This window comes from Anopheles moucheti, chromosome 3 (genome assembly GCF_943734755.1).
Source record: "Anopheles moucheti chromosome 3, idAnoMoucSN_F20_07, whole genome shotgun sequence".
Classification (NCBI taxonomy): domain Eukaryota; kingdom Metazoa; phylum Arthropoda; class Insecta; order Diptera; family Culicidae; genus Anopheles; species Anopheles moucheti.
The window spans coordinates 78139709-78158947 of NC_069141.1; the positions used below are offsets into that span (position 1 = coordinate 78139709).

The window sequence follows — 19239 nt, forward strand, 5'->3', positions numbered from 1 at the left end:
TTTGGGTTTGTATGAAGAGATCACCCATCCGCGACGGGTAAGTAAATGTCTGACGCGAGGAAGCAATTTCATGCCACCGAGCGGCGCAACATTTTCCCGCTCGGCAATAGAACGGGGTAAAGACCCAGGGTTATAAATTCATAAAACTCGTAAACCTTCATATCCGCCACTAATTTTACGCTCTGCAATCATTTTCACTTCATCTTGAGCATCATGCGAGCAGCCAGCCAACCGGTTTGGTAATGTTTCGCCGACTCCTGGCCCAGGTTTCCCAGCGGCGAATGGGAGACCGGTGCCTTTTGATGAACTGCCGGATAGCGTTACTATTTACTTGCAAAACCCGTCTCCGTTCTCAAAAGTCGCAAGTGCTACAAATCACTAAAGTCGCAATATTCTTCCACTACAGGCGGGCCGGTGGTGTGGAAAGATTCTGCTACAAGTTGGGGCGCACACTTATGAAGTTCTCTTCCGGACGCTGAATGGCTAAGACGAATGGACGAACTGGGGGTGCGCTGTGGATGGATGATGTTTTATGAAAATTTTCATTTCATTTCTACTCCCTCCCGCAATACACACAGCATGGCAGCATATGCCGTGTGACGTGTGTTTAGTGCCGATGAAAAGTTTGCAACCGTGACGTGTGTCTGGGGGCCAGCAATGGTTAAAACTATCGTTTCGGCTTAGTTTACATGCTGATGGCCACCCTGCCGGGCAGGATATGGTGGGATGGGGGGACGCCCATTGCGTATGCGGCGGATGGCACACGTGCCGAAGACGAAGAATGTGTTCGTCTCCACGCTATGGGGAAACTTTTGTAACTGAGCGCTGAAAGTTCGTCGGCCACCGGGAATGCCCGGCAGCCGCGTACGTATGACTCCGCGGCGAGCATTGGGGAGGGTTTGAACCCTGCAGTATGTGCGCATCACGATAGGTTAGTGTAGTTTACCGACAGGATGATGATTTCTGGCCGGGTGTGTTCGGTTTGTTTGATCAAGTCGTTTTGGCTTGACGATTTGCTTTGATGCCGCAAGCAATAGCTTATTCGTGACAAACAGTTCTAGGGACAAGATTATTTTCTAGTTTCATTAAACAGCTCTGCAAAGTTGTACATTGTGACATCGAATGGAAGGGGGGTATGCTGGGAATGTTATCGTCATGACGGTATTTGCATTGGGGACGACTCAATTTAATATTTCGTGCTATTGAAATATTGTTTTGATGATCGTATAGATGTATTCAATTATGTAGTAGTTGACTGTCATTCAACCCGTAAAAGTTCGTTTAGGTCAATCACATGGACAGAGAGGGGATGAAATGAAGTGATGGAATGACGTTTTGGCGTTGAAATGGAATGAATTAAAACTTCAGCAATCAAAACTATGTAAAATTTTCCATCTTTTAAGAAATCCCTTGTTTATAATTTTTACTAATACCAAGAATATCTTCGTGGATATCTTCAGACGAGATCAGTAATTGTTTTAAACGCAATGAAATGTATTAATTCCTTGCGATCTTCAAAGTGATAATAAATATATAATATATAAATAAATATATAATATAAGAAATAAATTTGATTTTAGTAGTTGTACATCGAATGATACATCGCAAGACTTTAGACCTATCAAGTCTAAAGTACGAGTAGAGAATAAGACTACAAAATATAGCTTGTTCCTGGCCTTGATGTCTCCAAAAGCCTTCATATCATTGCTTTGTTAATTAAATAAAATTCAGTTTGTTTCGCCGTATAGGTCGCCTACTGGGATGACGATTATGTTGTCATCTTATCGCAAATCATTATTAAAACATAATTGCATACATCTGCAACTTACCTGACACTCGTAGGTACCGTGGTCACGGCGCTGCACAAACTTGATCTGTAACGTCCACGTGTTGGAACCGGGCGTGTGCAGAATCGCGAACCGTTCGTCGTTCGTGTACATTTGTGCACCGGACGACAGAATATGCCAGTCCCGCCGTCTGATCCATGAAATTTGATTCTGTACGTTCGCATCCGGCCGGCGGGCCCATTAATCAGCGTTTAATTTAATGTTTTCGGTCGGTCGGATTCCAGGTCACCGTGCGTGCGTGATGTCGATGGCGGAGGCGTTACCGGCGTCCGGTGTACATGTAAATAGAGAGAAAGAGAGAGAGAGAGAAAGGGGGGTAAAAAATGGAAAAGAATGAAACAAACAAAACCGAATGATAAAAATCCGCGCCGAGCAGAGAAACGGGCACAAGCATAAGTGGTTGATGAACCGTGTGATCGACGGGTCGGTGATAAATCTTGATGTCATTTAGTAAATAATACCACCAAACGGAAGTGTGGCGTGGTTCGCCCTGTCTACTGTGCGTGTCTGTGAGTTCTAGTGTCTACGATAAGTTTTCCGGGGGAGAAAAAAAAACCCTCGGTACCATTTTCCGCCACCAATTATGGGTCCGGACTCCGGATGCATAACAGCAAGATGGGAGCCAGCATGCCAGCGGGATTGGAACAAATAAAGTGTGAGGAACTGGAATATATTATCTACATAATAAAGCGCAAAAGAAAATTCCACCATGGCGAGTTTTCCTGCTTTCGGCACGACCACCACGCACAATATGTTGCCATAGCAGTTGTGTTTCGAAAAGATACGAGTAAAGGAGAGAAGAGGAAAAAAAAACTAGCAAACCAAACGGAATCGAAAAGATAAGATTTCGATCGAGAAGTCTCAACCAAACGCACCACACGCGGCGATATGGCACGAAATAGAGTTAAAAATGAGGGATGAATATGAATGAGTTTCGGTGAAGTTGGGCACTTCCTGTTGGGTTTTCCGTTTTTTTTTGTTTGTTGCTCTTCCAAGCCCATTGGAACAACCTATCAAATCAAACTTTGTTTCCCACAATGTAGGAAGACGAGGTGGGTATAGATGATTTATTTGTACAATATTATGTTTCATTGTCAAAACGCATCCCGTGTTTTTGTTTATTAAAATCAAAACATTTTGAATTGGAAATATAAGGACTGTTGAGGCAAGATTCAATTTATCGTTTTATGTTTGTTTGTCTGTAGGTTTGTGTTTATTTCATAACGAAACTTCTACAGTAAAGTGATTCAAAGCTTCATAAATATAGCTAAACCTGAAGCAAAGACTGACATTACGGTTATGTGGTAAAATAAGTCTAGTAGGCCAGAAATGCCAGGCATGATATAGTAGGCTGTTACCTCAAGATTAGAGAGAAATCTCGAGAATTTGATACAAAAAATTAGATCATTTATAAACTTTTGTCTAATGAGCGAACATTTTCACTCCGATTGGTTTTAAAATAGTCATGCTGTTGACTTTTTGCTAAAAAAAACTGAAACAATGAGGTCTATTATTTCCTTTCTGTATATGTAGCATCGATGGCAACATAAAAAAGGCTCCAAAGAACCGAGAACCTAGGCGTGATTGTACCTTCATTCTATTCTATTAAACTTTTATCAAAAAGGATTCCAAGCAAATGTCAAGTGAATATGGTTCACTAAGAATCGAAAAGCAGCGACAAGCTCCCAAACATAATCGCGCAATAAAAACAAACATACGTTACATTTGCCCTTTGCCAGATCGATTGCCATAAATAATATATCTAAACATCATCGCAACGACAAAACGGAACCGAATTCAGCCGAACTAACGCTCGCGTGACGCATACGAGCATAAATTGTAGCGGATTTTCAACACCCCTTTAGCTTTGCATCGTTTGATCTTTTCACCAAACCATCCGATCCGTGTGTGGGTCTCGCAAGCCGTACGACGTTCCTGTTCACTTCTTTAAAAACATTTTTAATATTCTACATGTGAAGTGTGCTGCTTTGGCGAGCACTTTTCTGCTGGCATGCCGGTAACACCGGTTCGGGGAATTCCGCGTGCCGGGATTCCATTGTCGGCAGTAGGATGAAAGCGATATATCCATCACCGAGCGTGCAGCAACCCTCGGTTGTTTGGCACAATCAAGATACAATTGCGAATTCTTTCAAATGCGAACGCGCACCGTGCGAAGGAGGTGGATGAAATGGTGTTCTGCTTTTAGCAGAAGTGTTCCAACGTTTCATCAGTTGCATGGCATTTTGTTTGCTGTTGCTCCCTCTTTTATTTTGCTTCCCACTCGTATCATAATCTCCCGGCGTAAAGCCGATGCCGGTTTATGTTTTTCTTTCCGTTGCTACTGTTTACTTCTCCTTCCGGTAATACGGACGGATAACAATCAATGCATTTGGCGGAAAATAAATATCGTTATCGAATTTGGGAAGGAAACCAATCGCAGCTCATTGTTGATTGTTTTCTTTTGCTAGTTTCGTTGCTTAACGTTCTTCGGTTTCGGTTGTTCGTCGAAGGAGCGTTGGATGGGGCTGGATCAAAAATGATTTATTTTTTGCAGCCGGTTTCGTCATATTTGTCTAGGTCTTTCAATTGCAGCTGTACTTGATACTTTCAGACAACAATTTTGAACATTGGATAATTTAGCATTGGATATAGCTTAATTTCCTATATTTATTTAACATTTTCAAATTGTTAGTAATTTTACATTAAATTCATAGGTTGAAAATAAGATATCAAGCGATAACTTTTCAATTCTACGTTTATGATAGAATTACTCTGCAAAAGAGTTGCATATACCTCACGCTACACACGCTTTTCGATGAAATTCAATCGATGATTCGTTCGCGAAAGGGCAGGAGAATAAAAGAACAAGCAAAGCTAGTAAAAATTGCACTGATTTATCACATTTACCATGGCTGTCTATCTTCTGGCCACTACTAAGCCAGTCCCGCAAAGAAATATTTGATCTATTTTTTGGGTTGCAACGGTTCCTTTCTAACCCCGCCGTCAATGCTTCAGCTTCCTGCCACTAAATTGCTAGCCGTGGGCTGTCTACTGCCCTTTTCAACCACCATTCGACGGGCAGTTTTTGACTTCGTTTCGTAGTGCTGGAAACGATTCGTCTGTTTTGGTTTTGTCTTTTTTTTTTGGCCCGTCCCTAACAACATCCACTCGTCCATTCTTCAAAGTTCTTTCAACGCTACAACGCTCGTTACTGATTCTTGACGGCCAGTATTAGCAATACCAAGAGGCGGACAAAATAAAAAAGGACCACCATCCCACTGCAGCATCCGGTTTCGGACGCCGAGAACGCCGCACAAGCTTTGCGAGTCAACGCGTGCTTAATGTTCTATTTTATCGCCAATCATTTTCCCTAATGGTGGCAGCCAACGCTCTAGTGGGCGTGCAGAAGCCGAAAACGTTTCATCCCTGTTTGGCACAGTGTGCGCGCACTGAAAAATATAGTCTCACCCATGCACAGGGAAACGAACAAAAATTGAAGCTTTATTCTGAGGCTCGAACAGGGATAAAACAATCGCGACAGCCACTTGAACGCATCCATCACGAAGCGATCTATGCGGGAGCGTCTTCCGAGCAACGAAAATAAAAGAACACTTACATTTATCCGCACCGCCGTCTGCCGTTAGTCAAATCAACATTCAATTTCCACAATGCCTTGCAGCATCGCGCACTGTCCCGCAGCACTGTTGACAATCGAATATGATAAACAGAGCACCCATTTGCTTCCGTTTTGTCCCACCATACCAACGGCGTCCCTCTGCTTCCCGAAAACCAAAACAAACTGGGAAGATTTATGGCACAATATTGAAGTGTTATTACCGGCAATTTGAACATACCAGGAGAAGAAAGAGAGAGAGGGAGTGAACAAGTGGGCCCGAGTGAAAAGGAAGTGCGTAGTAGCTTATTGATTGCTCGGTCGACTAATTTTATGTCGCAAAACTTTTAACGATCCACTCTGTCAGTTTAGGTTACTCTGGATTGTGTTATGGGCGCAACCGGCCTGCGCTTAATCGGCAGCTGTAGCAACAGCTTTGCGGTGAGTAAAGTAAGGTTGTGGAGCGAGAATTTTAAGGCTTTATTACGAAACTAAAATCTATTAAAACACCACTAGCGGTTGCAAACCGATAGGATAGTTGGGTTGGGAAATAGACGGATGGGTTTAATCGTTTGCATAGTTAACGATTGTGGGATTGTAAAGGAATAATTTGATACAAGTTTTGTTGCCAACAAGTAATAGTTACAGAAGGACTAAAGTTTAACCTTTTTTGTTTAATATAACTGTCAAAGTTTTTGACACAACCTGCTCATCTGGAGGATCGGAGCTTGAAACAAATTACGGGAGAGGGCGCCACCAGCAAGACAATAAAAAGGGCTGCATTCCGAAGATTGGGCCCTATTCCTGTTGCAATCCAGAAAAGAAGAGAAATAAATTTTGAACGTCTCTAATTATAACGAGGCTGTTAAAAATCTACTTATAAAATTCGAATTTGCAACAATAACAGAGCTTGATAAATTTTATAATCAAAATTATTCTTATAGAAAGTGAGTCAATGCACGTGGAATGAATACATTTTTGAAACCAACTTTTTTGTCTCTGTAGTTTTTTGTTATAATAACGATATAACAAATGTAACATATTCTTACAATATTAGACACTTTGTTATAAGTTTAAGGGGAGTTGCACAATCAAAAGTTTTAACATGACCAGCTGTGTGACATTTTAAAGGAATAAACAATTTTGGATTCCAAAGGATTTTACAAGCAACTAAACACCTTCTCCGATATGCGCAAAAAAATAAATAATTAAATTACTTAAAATTAAAATTTAAATGATCAATCAATCAGATACTTTGGCGAATGATTTCACTCTGCTTATTTCGGTCTCGCCCAATAGTAGCGTGTTTTCTTTGTGTTGGAAAAATTACCCATTGGAATGCAAACATGACACAAGGTCAAAGAACAGCGCTGTTGAGGTGAACTTTACCCAACAGTTTTATCGTCATCTGACATGATCACACGGAGGTCGTGTGTCGCCATCAGGCCAACGTACGCGTTTGACAATAAAATCTCCCGCCCGTCAGGACCATTCGCCATGCATGCTCGGAAGCATCAGAACTCCCATCCCAGCTGAATGAGCGCAATGCACATGCCCAACACAACCTTCCCCAGCAGTCCAGTCCAGTTTGCTCACAACACAACCTAAAGCTTGCCGCTCTCGATCACGTTACAGGACAGGAAAAAGCAACCCCTGAGCAACACAAAGCAGATGCATAATGGTCGACAAACAATGGACCTACTGCAGGGCAAAACAAAACAGATGAAAACTAGAAAGAAATACTATCACATGGATGGTTCAATAGCCCAGGCCAGGGCCGGGTGGATGGAGGATCTCATAAATAATCACTAACGTATGCAAAACACACACACTGCCCCCCATCGTGGTCCCCCCTTGGGGGTGTTTTTTTGATGTCCAGCACATTTTGAACTATTGAAAATGTGTTGCTGCAGGGCTGGGAACAGGGCCAGCGACAGAGTGTGCAATAATTTCTTTTGCTAACTGTTCCCTCATGCACCCACGCGTTACACGCGTTCCGAATGCCATTCAAAAAGTGCTAAGCAGCACTGCAACGCTTCGTCCTCCATATTCGCTCAGCAAATAAGTTATCATGAACATTAAGATAAATTATGACCCTTACAGCACCGGTTTGTTACAGTTTCAATGCTGTCATTGCATGTGTTCATGTTTTTTTCCCACTCCCCAGTCACGAGAACAAAGATGGTGGTGCATGCATCGTCCATTGCATCGTCCATTGCACAAAAGCGCTTAGATTACGATTCCAAGAACCGGAAAGGGTCTTTATTGGGATATTTATTTATTAAAAATTGTCTGAGCATTTACCACGAAAATCCAGGCCATCCACGGATCATCTCGTGGCTTTGGGCAACGGTTTGGATCAACCGTAACCGGTTCGAATTGCATTTCTTCTAATCCTTCAGTGAGAAGTTCGCCAAATTCTGTCGGATTTTTCAAGCGAATCCAAACGTTTACCTTCCATCGCAATGTGTGCGCCCTATTTGTTTGTTTATAACTCAGTGCTAGTTTCGAAGCTGGTCCATTTTCTGAACCGGTGTGCCGTGCAATTCGGCGAATTTGTTATGCTGGTTTTTCTTTCGCCCTAAATTTGCCGCTTGAGCCGATCCATTTCGTCCAGAAGATTAGAATACCTTTCCCGTTTCCACTGGAGGCAACGAGAATTTTTGGCTCCATTTCTTCATAAAACCCCCACTTGTTTGTTCCCGCTGTACGCTGCACGGTGCTTAAATTATTGAGCCTAACGCGAGACCGGCCACAGCAAGCCGCCTTGGTAGGCTAATGTGTTTTTCTTTGGCGAAAATAACAACAGCAGCAAAAAAAAAAGATAGCACAAACCGGGGCATGCTGGCTGGACGAGTCCGAAAGCTAATGAGGATTAGCGCACCAGATACTGCAGTGAAATCGTTGGCCCCGGTGGTCGTAAATAATCGCCATAAATCAATGTGCACGAAGTGTGCTTGCCCGCACAACCCCGTTTTCCGAAAGAAAGCTTTCAACTGGGGTGGGGAAAATAGGCACAGAGGCCTTTGTGTAAATTGATACGAACAAAACTAGTTCTATCATGGGAAGGGGTTTTTTATATTTGTTTATCAAGCACTCTTCATCGACCTTTTTATAATAACTGTTATTACCTTTCGAAAGGAAAAGGACACATTTTTAATTGGCATGATGGCAATGCATGCTGTTTGCACGATGCGTAACACACAATTATTTAAGAATACACTGAACGGGGCATTTCCAGTTCGGTGGATCCATTTTATTTGTCACGTTGTTGTAACGTGTTCATTTGTTTTGCTTCAATCGAATGGAATGGTGTGTGGTAGCTTGCAATTAAAACGAATTGGATCCGAAACGGCTGTACACGGCTGTACATCAAATGAATGGTAATTGAAATAAAAACTCGTTATGGTTGCACCGATTCAAAGGGGAAAGATTGGCTCATATTTCGAGAAAAAAAAACATGGAAAGAAGTATGAGTTGTTTTACGAAAAAGCTCCAACGCTTTTGCTCGAACTCTTTTCTTCTTTCGCTTAATTTAAACTTTGATGTTTTTAAAATAAATTTTACCACAAGTACGTGCATTGTAATGAATGACTCTGGTTGATGGTTCACTAGAGTAAATATTGAATATAAAAAGGAAATTAAATGTTGTGGTATTTGTTGTTCAAAAGTTTTAAAAAACTTCAACTCATAATTTACAAAAAAATCATAACTGAATTGGTAATTCACAGTTCAAACTAGAGGACACTAATAAATTAATGAAATTGTGTTCCTATAATCTATAATGAGTGGATTTATCCAATTCAGGGAAAGGCTGTTCATCCAGATTTATCGCTCAGTTCCAATATTGATTTTGTGTATGCATCACAATGTGAGTGGTTTCATTTCATTCGTAGTGTTAAAAACACTCACACCTTTCACTATGGATGCAATCACAAAGATTGGTTCCGAGCTTTTTGAGCTTAATGATTCAAGTTTTCTTATAATTTAGTGCAATATGGTGAGAAGGAAATGCAAATCAAACACTTAGACAAACCCAATTTACACCCACTCTGTCCACGCCGGCCACTTTGCACACCAGGAACGCGACACCACCAAGCTGGACGGTTGTGTTGTGCGCCATCACCTGAAAAGGAGAAGAAAAATGGAAAGAAGTGGTAAGTACGCTTTCCACGCAATGGCACGAGTCATCAATAGCGAGTGAGCGTGAAAGTGAGAAAAGAAATAACAGAAAAAAAACATCACGAGAAAAGTAACCAATTTGGGCAAATATAAATTACATTACATCACATCCGCATGCGGCACATCTGGCCACATACACCGAACGCGGTTCCGTGGGAAGCGTGGGATCGAGAGGGATAGATCGTATCCGCTTATAAATACAAATAATCATCATTTATCTTCGTGATTGATGAGTGTGCGGTTTGTGCTAATCTTTCGTTCATTCCCCAACGCAAAAGTAAGTAGTAGTGCTTTTCGAACTCGTCGTAATGTAGGCGAAATTCGCGATATGCAATGCTTTTCGATTTTGATGTGCTAATAAATTAATGTAGCGAATGATTTAGAAAAGCGGCCAAGGGAGTTGCGTTTTTTTTGGTAAATTCGATATTTTTTTAAGCTAGGCAAAGTGAGGGTAGTTAATGAATGGGATTATAATTAGCGTTTTTAGCCGTTCGTGCAACTGTGTCCATGAGCAACATCATTTAACATCATTAATGAGTAGGAACATGGGAGAAACATGATTGTAATTAAATTTTTTGTTTTGAAAAGTGGTTGAATATTGCAATAAATGGAAAAAGAAACGAAATAGACGATGTTTTTTTTTTTTTTTTTTTTGTTTCGTTAGAACGGCCTGGCCGTATCGACTTATTTTACCACGTAGCCGGATAGTCAGTCCTTGCTACGGGGGATTGGTCCGGATGGGATTTTGGTCCGGGCCGTTCGTGTGAAGACCGGCTCCGCTACCATCATGCCACCGGGCCGCCCCTGAAATAGACGATGTTAATATGCAAATATTTGTAACAAACTTTCATTTTAATTATGAAACAAGGTGAACAAACCTGAGGCGTTTAATGACACATTTAATTTATTATTTAATCCTAATCCTGTTCATATTTTTTACGAGTAAAAATATCAATATAATATCTGCGAGAGAACAGTGAGCAGTATCAGTGAACTCTCACTGGTAGTATGGAGAAAAAAGAAAATAATTTAGAGAAAGCATTCTAATCAGGCTATGAGACTAAGGAAAATTGAGCTCAAACGATCTTCCTAATGCATTAGTTCGAAATTTTTGGATTAAAAACAGGACAACAATATGACGATACTAAAGGGTGCAGAGAAGTACAATTGTACCTTCCAGTCACGTAGAGTTTTATTAAATAAATATCTACAAGGAACTCCATGCATCGAGTGTGTAATCCAATACAAAATTCACTAGTCCGTAGTAAAATCCTTTCAGGAAATCAGGAGCTCCAAAACTCAACGCATATAACCAACGGTTTCTAAACACTCAAGAGATGATGTGTTCAAGATGAGCATGGACTTGCAGACCACGGCAACCTCATCGTCAGTGTCAGAGAGAACTCGCTTTGATATATAGCGCAAAAATTCCAAATCTTTGCATCAATTTGAGCATGAAAATAATACATAACGAGGATGATTTCATCGGTTTTTCCAGCTTGTTAAAGACACTCCACCCAATGCTTGAAACGACATAAACGAACAAACAACGATTTGTCATACGTTAACCAATAACATGCTTAAACCATCTACCGCATCTACCAGGCGAACAAATTTTGTTGTTTGGCTTTTGTGTTTCTGTTTTCCCTTTTATTTTTGCCCAACGAAACCGTACTGATGAAATCGAACCTTCGCACCATTTTGAAGCATCATAATTTGCACCGAAAGCGAAGCATGCAAAAAAGCTCACCTTTTTGCTACAGGTGTACCACCGGAGGCACCGGTGGTACCGGTGGAAAAAATGGTTCCAACAATTGCTTCCGCACTTGACATTTGGGGCGCGTACGTAATAATATGCAAATAGAGGCACGGACATAAAAATCTACTTTCAAAAATTTGTGCTCAACGAAACCGATCCACTTCAGCGCTAGGGGTGACGCGCCCTCCTCTTCTCCTCCAGGTGCAGCGTCTTGGCGACGTAAACGACCCATAAAGTATATGTGACTGCCTGCATAATGTCACCTGGGAAAAAATGGCCACCTTACGGCGGATTGGTGAGGACCACACATGTGTACGTATTTGAGCCGCTTCCATGCTGGGATGGCATCGTTACGATTTCCATTCCTTTGCCGCAGTCAATATTTGTCAAATGTTTGCGAAAGATTTATTTCATCGGGCGAGTAGAGTTACCATAGGTGGTGGTTTCGTAGCATATAAATAATATGCCACCAAGATTTTGCTTCCTGCCCTGTTCCATGCTTGCTTTCCATTACGGTTGCTTCGGGCCCCTCAAACGAATCATCAACCTGCGACGAAGCGAGGAACGATGACTGATTGCGGGAGTTCGGCGGGGCGGGAAGCGTTCATTCTGCATTTTGGAGTTGGGGCTCCGTGCCCACCGTTTTGTACGACAAAAGGCACGACGAATGATTCGTTGGCAATGGTTTTGTGGTGGCACTTGCAGCGCTTCCGGAAGCTTGCACCAGTTTCGTTACGGGTTGCCGTAAAGTGAAATGCAAATTTAAGAACTTTCTGCCTAGTTCGAGGCGTTTGCGTGCACAGCACACTATGATTTAAAGTGAGCAGAGGCACGGAAATTGTGTCGCTGTACATACAAAGTTGCGAAAAATATTAACGGAAGGTTCCAAGAGAATGTTATCGAACAGTATCACTTACTTAAATATATTTTACGTATTAATTGAACACAATAATGGGTGCTTTTGTACAATTAGTTAAGAAAGATACCTAAATTTTACACAATTTTTATAAAAGCTAGAATTAAAATAATAAATACCCATTATTATGGTATAAAATTAACATTATGACACAAAACAAAAATAAACATTCATCAGAAAAATTGGTTGAATACTCAGAGAGTTGTTTGAAAAATCAGTTTAAACCATTCACACAGCGTTTTATGAAAGAGCAACCAATAGTTACACATTTTTGTAACTAAACTTCGTATTTTAAGAATTTCTTTACCGTTTATAATATTGGAAATCAGTATTTGTTAGCTGCAATTCAGCATGCTAGTATTCCCCCGTCGAAATGGTAGAGTAACGCAAAGGTTCATTTATCAACAATTTAATAAAGAATATCATTTTCCATGCTGTCACGAACAATTCCGTTTCGCGCCTGCCGACGACCGTCCGCCATCGTTCGTTAATCGTCGTACGACCAATGCCCTGCAACGCTGCATTCGTTGCGCGGGAGGGAAAATAAATGTGCGCTTTTTTATCGCAATTTTTCCGACATTTTCCCACACATAACCCCTGGGTTTAGAAATAGTGAGTGAAAGCTTTTTCATTCCAAACTAGGTACAGCCGGGCAAAGCCGAACACAAAGCCTTCCAAACACATTGGCAATGATATGTGATATTGTCGCCCGGAGTGGTTCAATTATGGTCCGTACCGGCGATAATATCGGTTCCATCGGTGAGAATTGCCGGTGCTTTATGTGGTGATACGTTGTGGGTGTGTGGGTGTTTTTTTTAGTGGTGGTGCACTATTTTAAATGCCTTTTACCAGAACCCGTTTAGAGTGATAATATCAGGCTGTCTGCAAAACTGCACCATTCGGGAAGGTGGATGGTCTATTTGTTACGCTTACGTTAGTAAATCATGGTCGCGCGGTTACGGGTCTACTCTTTTTTAATGAAAAATCCAGGTGCTTTTTCGCAAAAAAATAATTCTTCAAAGGTTTAAATTAATTTCAACCTTCGCAGTCATTTTTTCGTAAAGCAAATTGATAAATATTAGCAAATTCTCACGACAAGGTAAATTGAAAATAGAGTTTATAATACAACCAAATTAATTTTAGAAATTCAGTACTTGTGATTGGATTTTATTTTTCTACCTGAGTAGAAAGCTTAAATGGCTTTAGAATTAAATAATATTTTACAATTCTTTTTATGGTATGACCTGTGGAATTTTACTTCAATCTTCCAATTGTCGCAATGCTCAACGCTATCCGTACGATCCGTGCAGCATCGTACATTTGCATCAGATACGACGGCCATCCGGTTTACAATCTTAGGACGATCTACAAACAACAGGCTTTAGAACGAACTGTCAAAGTCGTAACTTACCGGAAACGGTAGTTCCGGTCCGAAATTCCAGTACTCCACATTCCTCCTTCTTGTTTTCCCCCAACTCTGTAACGGCCGTCCGTCCAGTTTTATGCTGGGTCTCAATTGTTTTTTGTCGGGTTGGCCGGATTGGCCGCTTAACTTTTCGCTCGTTATGCTGGCTTTACGGTGTTTGATGGGTTCCGTAGGACCGGTCGCCCACACTTGATAGATAAACATGGACAAACGTTTGACTGATTCCCGTTGCGTTGCGGCACAAGCACAGGCTGGCTGGGCTTAGGCCGTGTTTTTGAAAGTCATAAAATGGTTATAATTTTATTAGCACATCTTCGCTACCCTTAAAGATGGGTACGACGATGCGACTATGCTGTGGTACTCCAGCTTGGACGTATCTCCTGAGGACCGTCCTCGTTCGAACGTCATCACGATCACATCTGCCTAGAGCTGGGATAATTTTTCTACCGTCGTTTCACCTAATCCTCCCGTTGGTATCATCTTTCCGAGTTGGCATCACGCTGGGAGAGAAGTTAATTTTTCACCACACTCCCCTACTCTGCTGCCACCGCCTTTTTTTACGGCCAGCATGATGAATAACCAGCAAACAGCCTACCATGGCCAGGAGGGGGCCGTCCCTATACCCGGGAGCCATCCATCCCCGAAAATAGGTCCGGATTTGTGAGTGAAGAGTTTTGAAGAATTATTCCAAAATTAGAAGCAATCGAGCGTATAGAGCTGAACCACAGCTGGAGCTTTGGTACAGTACGGTGGAAACCCGAAGCACACCACCGAACGGGACACAGAGTCTTCCAGAGCGGCTTGTGCGCAACGTTTACCGGGTTTATGGTGCTTGGGCTGGAGAGATGTTTCATATTCCATTTCTTCCGGGATGAAAAATCGAATACAAGCTACGGTTGGAATGAACCGTTGAGAGGGGGAGCTTCAGGCTAAACTGGTGGAAGCGTTCGAGTACTACTCAAGTAAACAATGGAGCGTAGATGTTTGCTTGTACGAAATACTATGCACACAGTGATGAATTTTGCAAATCATAAAAGCTTTACAAACATTTTTGAGTGGAGTATAGGAGATAATAGGAGATATTTAATGTATGACTCTGGGTGAGTTGTTGTTAATAGTCGTCGAATGACTTTGAACATGTAGAGAATATTTCAATGCAATATATTTTAGAACTTATGATAATATAAGCAAAATATATTTATTTTCTAAGCTTAAACTCTCGATATTCTGAACGTTGATATCGTAGATTCTTTCTTAACCTTTTCTTAACGACATATTTAAGGACTTTAATATAATTTTTATTATATCAGACAGTTCCATGCAATTCTAAAAAACATCCTCCTCCAATGTGTCCTCACAAACAGGTACCATTTCCACACACAAAAAACTACATCCGATCGTAAGCAACATTAAGATATGATTCTGCTGCAATGAGACACCCGTAAACTACCGTACCTTATGACGATTGTTTCGCAAAGTCCGCTTTGGTAGAAAGTGGAACTTTTGTCGTTTGCTTTAGAGAGACCGAACAAAACACGGCGCAAGTGAAATAAAAACGCAAACACAAAAACCCCGGTTAAACCTACCCGGTTAAGCATGTAGTTTTGCACAAAACAGCCCCATTTCGAGTGGTGATATTTACCCCCGCCCCAGCGTGTTTTGTTGCTTCGCATTTCAACATTCGACATCAAACTTAAATAGCATAATCATTGGCTAACTTTTGCCGTGGTAATGGTATGGGTCGTAAAAATTGTGAGTTCATGGATTGTGTCCGTCTCCGAACCCGCTGGCAGACGGGTTTCAGGTGGAGAAAGCAAAAAGTTGTGTGTTTTAATCCTCTGTTTTCCATCCAACGCTGTGGAACTCGCTTTTTGAGCGGAGATCGTCTTTTGTTTGGCCAAGCATTGCCAGTGTGCTCAGTTAATTCTTGTATCGGGTGCGTTCGAAGGGAACGATAACGAATTAAAGGGCAAATGTTTCTTTTAAGTCTATTCCGCAAGGCACTGGATCATACTTTGCTGTAGCCTGTTTGCTTACTTGCGGTTTGAGTGTCGTGATTTCCACTAATGCAAAACCCACAGCCACACCCTGAGCGGGCATTCCACCTATAAACTCGAGTGTCATTAAAAAGCAGGCCACCGATAGCGCCCGCCCAGAAAGTTGGTGTCAAGAAACAAGGCAAGTTGTAATGTCGGGAACAATTTGTGAAATTGAAAAACTTTCCACTGTTACAACGTGTCGCCCTATCGGAAGCGTCGGTGACCAGCTGGGATCGGAACGGATCACGGTTGGGGCGGTGTGATGAAATCAAATGATGCAAAAGTTTGAGCTACACCCTGCGCAACGCGATGGAACGCAACCATGATCCGGGAAAATCTCATTTGCCGTCCTGGTGATCCGCACTACACCTACCCTCCCAGCGGGGCGCTCATCTATCACGTCCCTGCCTAGCGTGTTTTATAACTCTTAACCTCTCATCGTACTACTGTTCTGCCGTGCCGCTCCCACTTTCACACAGCGAAGTTAACATTCTGTCCCTAGCGTTGTCTAGAAATGCTCGAAAAATTGTAAAACTTATTGCGAAACGAAACACTACTGCACACACTTCCAGCGCGGAGCGAATGAAAACGTTGAACCGGAATCATTTATGAGCGCAGTCCGTAGACGAGACCGGAAGGATGCCGTCGGTACTCTAGCCCTGTTTTTTTTTGCTGTTTTCGCGTGTCATGATAAAAGTGTCACCGTAGAATATTCTGGCGCCATGTTGCTTTATTTTTTTGGTCCGCCTCCCAGCCCCAGTCTCCTTTTTCTCCCATGCCCCCTCCCCGCTTGCAACCGGTTACGATCGCGTGTAAGTGGACTGTGTTCCACGCGAAAAGGGGAAATTGTTCGCGTAGTAACGCCCGAGTGACATCATTTGTTTCCGGTTACTAGTTATTTAATTCCCGACCGTCCCGACTCCGCAGGCTGACACACCCCGCAAAAACAATCCGTTCCAGCCGTGTAACCGGGGCGGTGGTGGTGCTTGTCTTGTTTTAGTTCGGCAGCGAAAAACAACACCCGCTGAAAGAGCTATTAAAATAAACAAACCGTGAAACATCATTTCGTTAGCACCGCATTACAAGCATCGGTTTCGGCAGTTGTTTTTGCCGAAAATCAACAACAAGCTACGGTAGAAGAATTCAACGGTCGGTGATCGACGCGAATGTAGGCATTTGCTCTTATATGTGAGCGGGTGAGTTTGGTGGGGATGGAGACGCGTGGGGGCAAGGGGTAAATTCGGGAAGGGGTAGGAAAATTTGTAATTAATTTTTACCATTCAAACACACCCTCCGGGGGGTAGCAGGGCGAAAACCATCGGGTGTGCTCTACATCCGAACAGTGCGATGTAAAACATTACAAAGGGAAATCACTCACAGTGGGGCTCTGGGACGTTGCTGTGGCGGTGTTGGGATGGCGAATGGATTTTAAATTACATGCAGTTATCATAATTTGATGGTTTGTAACCCATTTCGCACCACTTTCGATCTGAAGTACAGCGCATCAAAGTGTTCCATCCGTGTCGAATGGCATTGCAATGTTCGGAAATTGAATTACCATATGTCTTGGGGTATTATTTTGTACGATTATGTTCTGTTTGAATCAGAACACAAAAATTGATTGAAGCGTTTATGAGGCATATATCCCATTTTGGATTTTTTTTTAATTTATGAATATTTTTAATTAAATTTTCTCATGATGTACGCATTGCTATTCCATGTAATATTTTTAAAATTAAAAAGTTAAAAATAAAATAAAAAAAATAAGAATAAAAAAATAATAACAATAATAAAATAATAAAAGATAACTAAATAAATAAATAAAACTTGAATAAAAATTTTAATATTTTTAATACGACAAAAAAAATCTGTTGGTTTTTGTGTGTTGTCAATACCCTGACATAGCTCATTGTACCAAATCCTTTTTTTTAACCCCATTCTTTTAAATTAATCTACCTTTTATTTTCTCACACATTCTTCGAAGGACGACCTACAATGGTAAAACAGGATCTGTTGGTTTTCATATCCTCATATTCCTCTTTAATTCCTTTGTCAAAACTCTCACTATCTCCTGTTGGACATAACAACGACTTAAATGTGTTTATTTTAATTCTTTATTTACTCGAACACTTCGTCATCTGCTTCTTCAGATTAAATTTCCTAAATTTCCGCCAGATCCTTTATATTTGCAGATCCATATCCTTTGTGCCATACTAGTATAAGTATAAAACCATATCAAAGGATAACATCTGAGCTAACTGCAGTGTGCCGATAAATACCTCAAAAGCTCAGCTCATTGAGTGTTTAACGAAAAATATAATATTTAACACACTATAACAGACCTCAATATACAATTAGCATGATTGTAATGCAAAACGTAGGTTAACGTACTGTCACTGAGGAACTAATCGCGAACGATCGGATCAATCGTATCGCTTCTCCAGTAAACCAGCACTGAACACCAAATCTGCTGGTACCGGAAGTCGTACCATGGCGTTCGATAATGGAGCTTCTAGCTAGCATAGGCAAAACTTTCCCATACATGGTCAATTGAGCAGAAAATGGAGAAATTGATTTCCCCGCCACGTGTGTGCACCTAGCATCCAAGCGCAGATTGTGTCTCGATCGTTCGGTTCGTGCAGCCGTAAGTAAGCAAGAGGAGAAAAAAAAAGATGTAACTGATTGTTCAGCACCCGAGACATCAAACGGTTGACGAGTGAGTGCTTTCCCTTTTCATCACGCTGCTGATGCCTGCCAGGGGGGTGTCTGATGTGTTTTGTCTGACTTTCATCCCTACGCTTTCTCCGGCGGTTGTCCGGTAGCTGTCAGACGGAATCCATCCGTAATACCGCACAATCCTAGTGTCCGTTCATTGCTGCTTCGCTAGGACGTAGGGGACATTTCGATGGGGTTTGGAATTTCCTTTTTTTGTTCTTGTCGGGTGGGATGTTTTCTGTGCACCACAAACACGTCCACTGCAAGGGGGTGGGAGATCGTTTGATGGGTAAATAGGCTCAAGTAGTGCGAACTGTGGGGTATGTTTGCGGTCATTTGTGGGTCAGTAAATTGCTAACGGCACAATGAACTCGATCCTTCCCTGGAAGGGAGTGGAAGCATTGCCGATGCAGGGGATGCTGTACGCGCCCTTTACCCAAGCTGAGACGCCCTCAAGGACGCGCACACAAACAAAATTACCTTCCCTACCCACAAAACAAGCGAAATCTAAATGACAAATGATCCAAAATTACGGTCCGACATTTGACGAAGGTACCCAGGCGCGGTGCGCAAGGGCACGGTAACGAAACAACGGGAGAGACTGTGAGCCTGAAATGTCGACACCACAGTGGCGAAGATAAATTGATCGGCGCGAGAAAAATAACCACACGAAGAACTATCGTTGTAGCGTAGTATTTTGCCGTATTTTGTGTTGTGGAAAGAAAAAAAAATCTGTAAATTG

The 19239-nt window shown here is 41.8% G+C and overlaps 1 protein-coding gene across 1 annotated transcript in view; it reads right to left on the minus strand.

Moving 5' to 3' along the window:
• LOC128303025 (zwei Ig domain protein zig-8) overlaps positions 1 to 19239 on the minus strand; it is a 123740-nt gene that overhangs the window by 70910 nt on the left and 33591 nt on the right. The window contains exons 3-4 of the mRNA XM_053039877.1: positions 9512 to 9586; positions 1830 to 1997 (exon numbers count right to left, since the gene is read on the minus strand). Of these exons, the coding sequence (XP_052895837.1) occupies positions 1830 to 1997; positions 9512 to 9586 (243 nt within the window). The remainder of the gene's footprint in view (positions 1 to 1829; positions 1998 to 9511; positions 9587 to 19239) is intronic.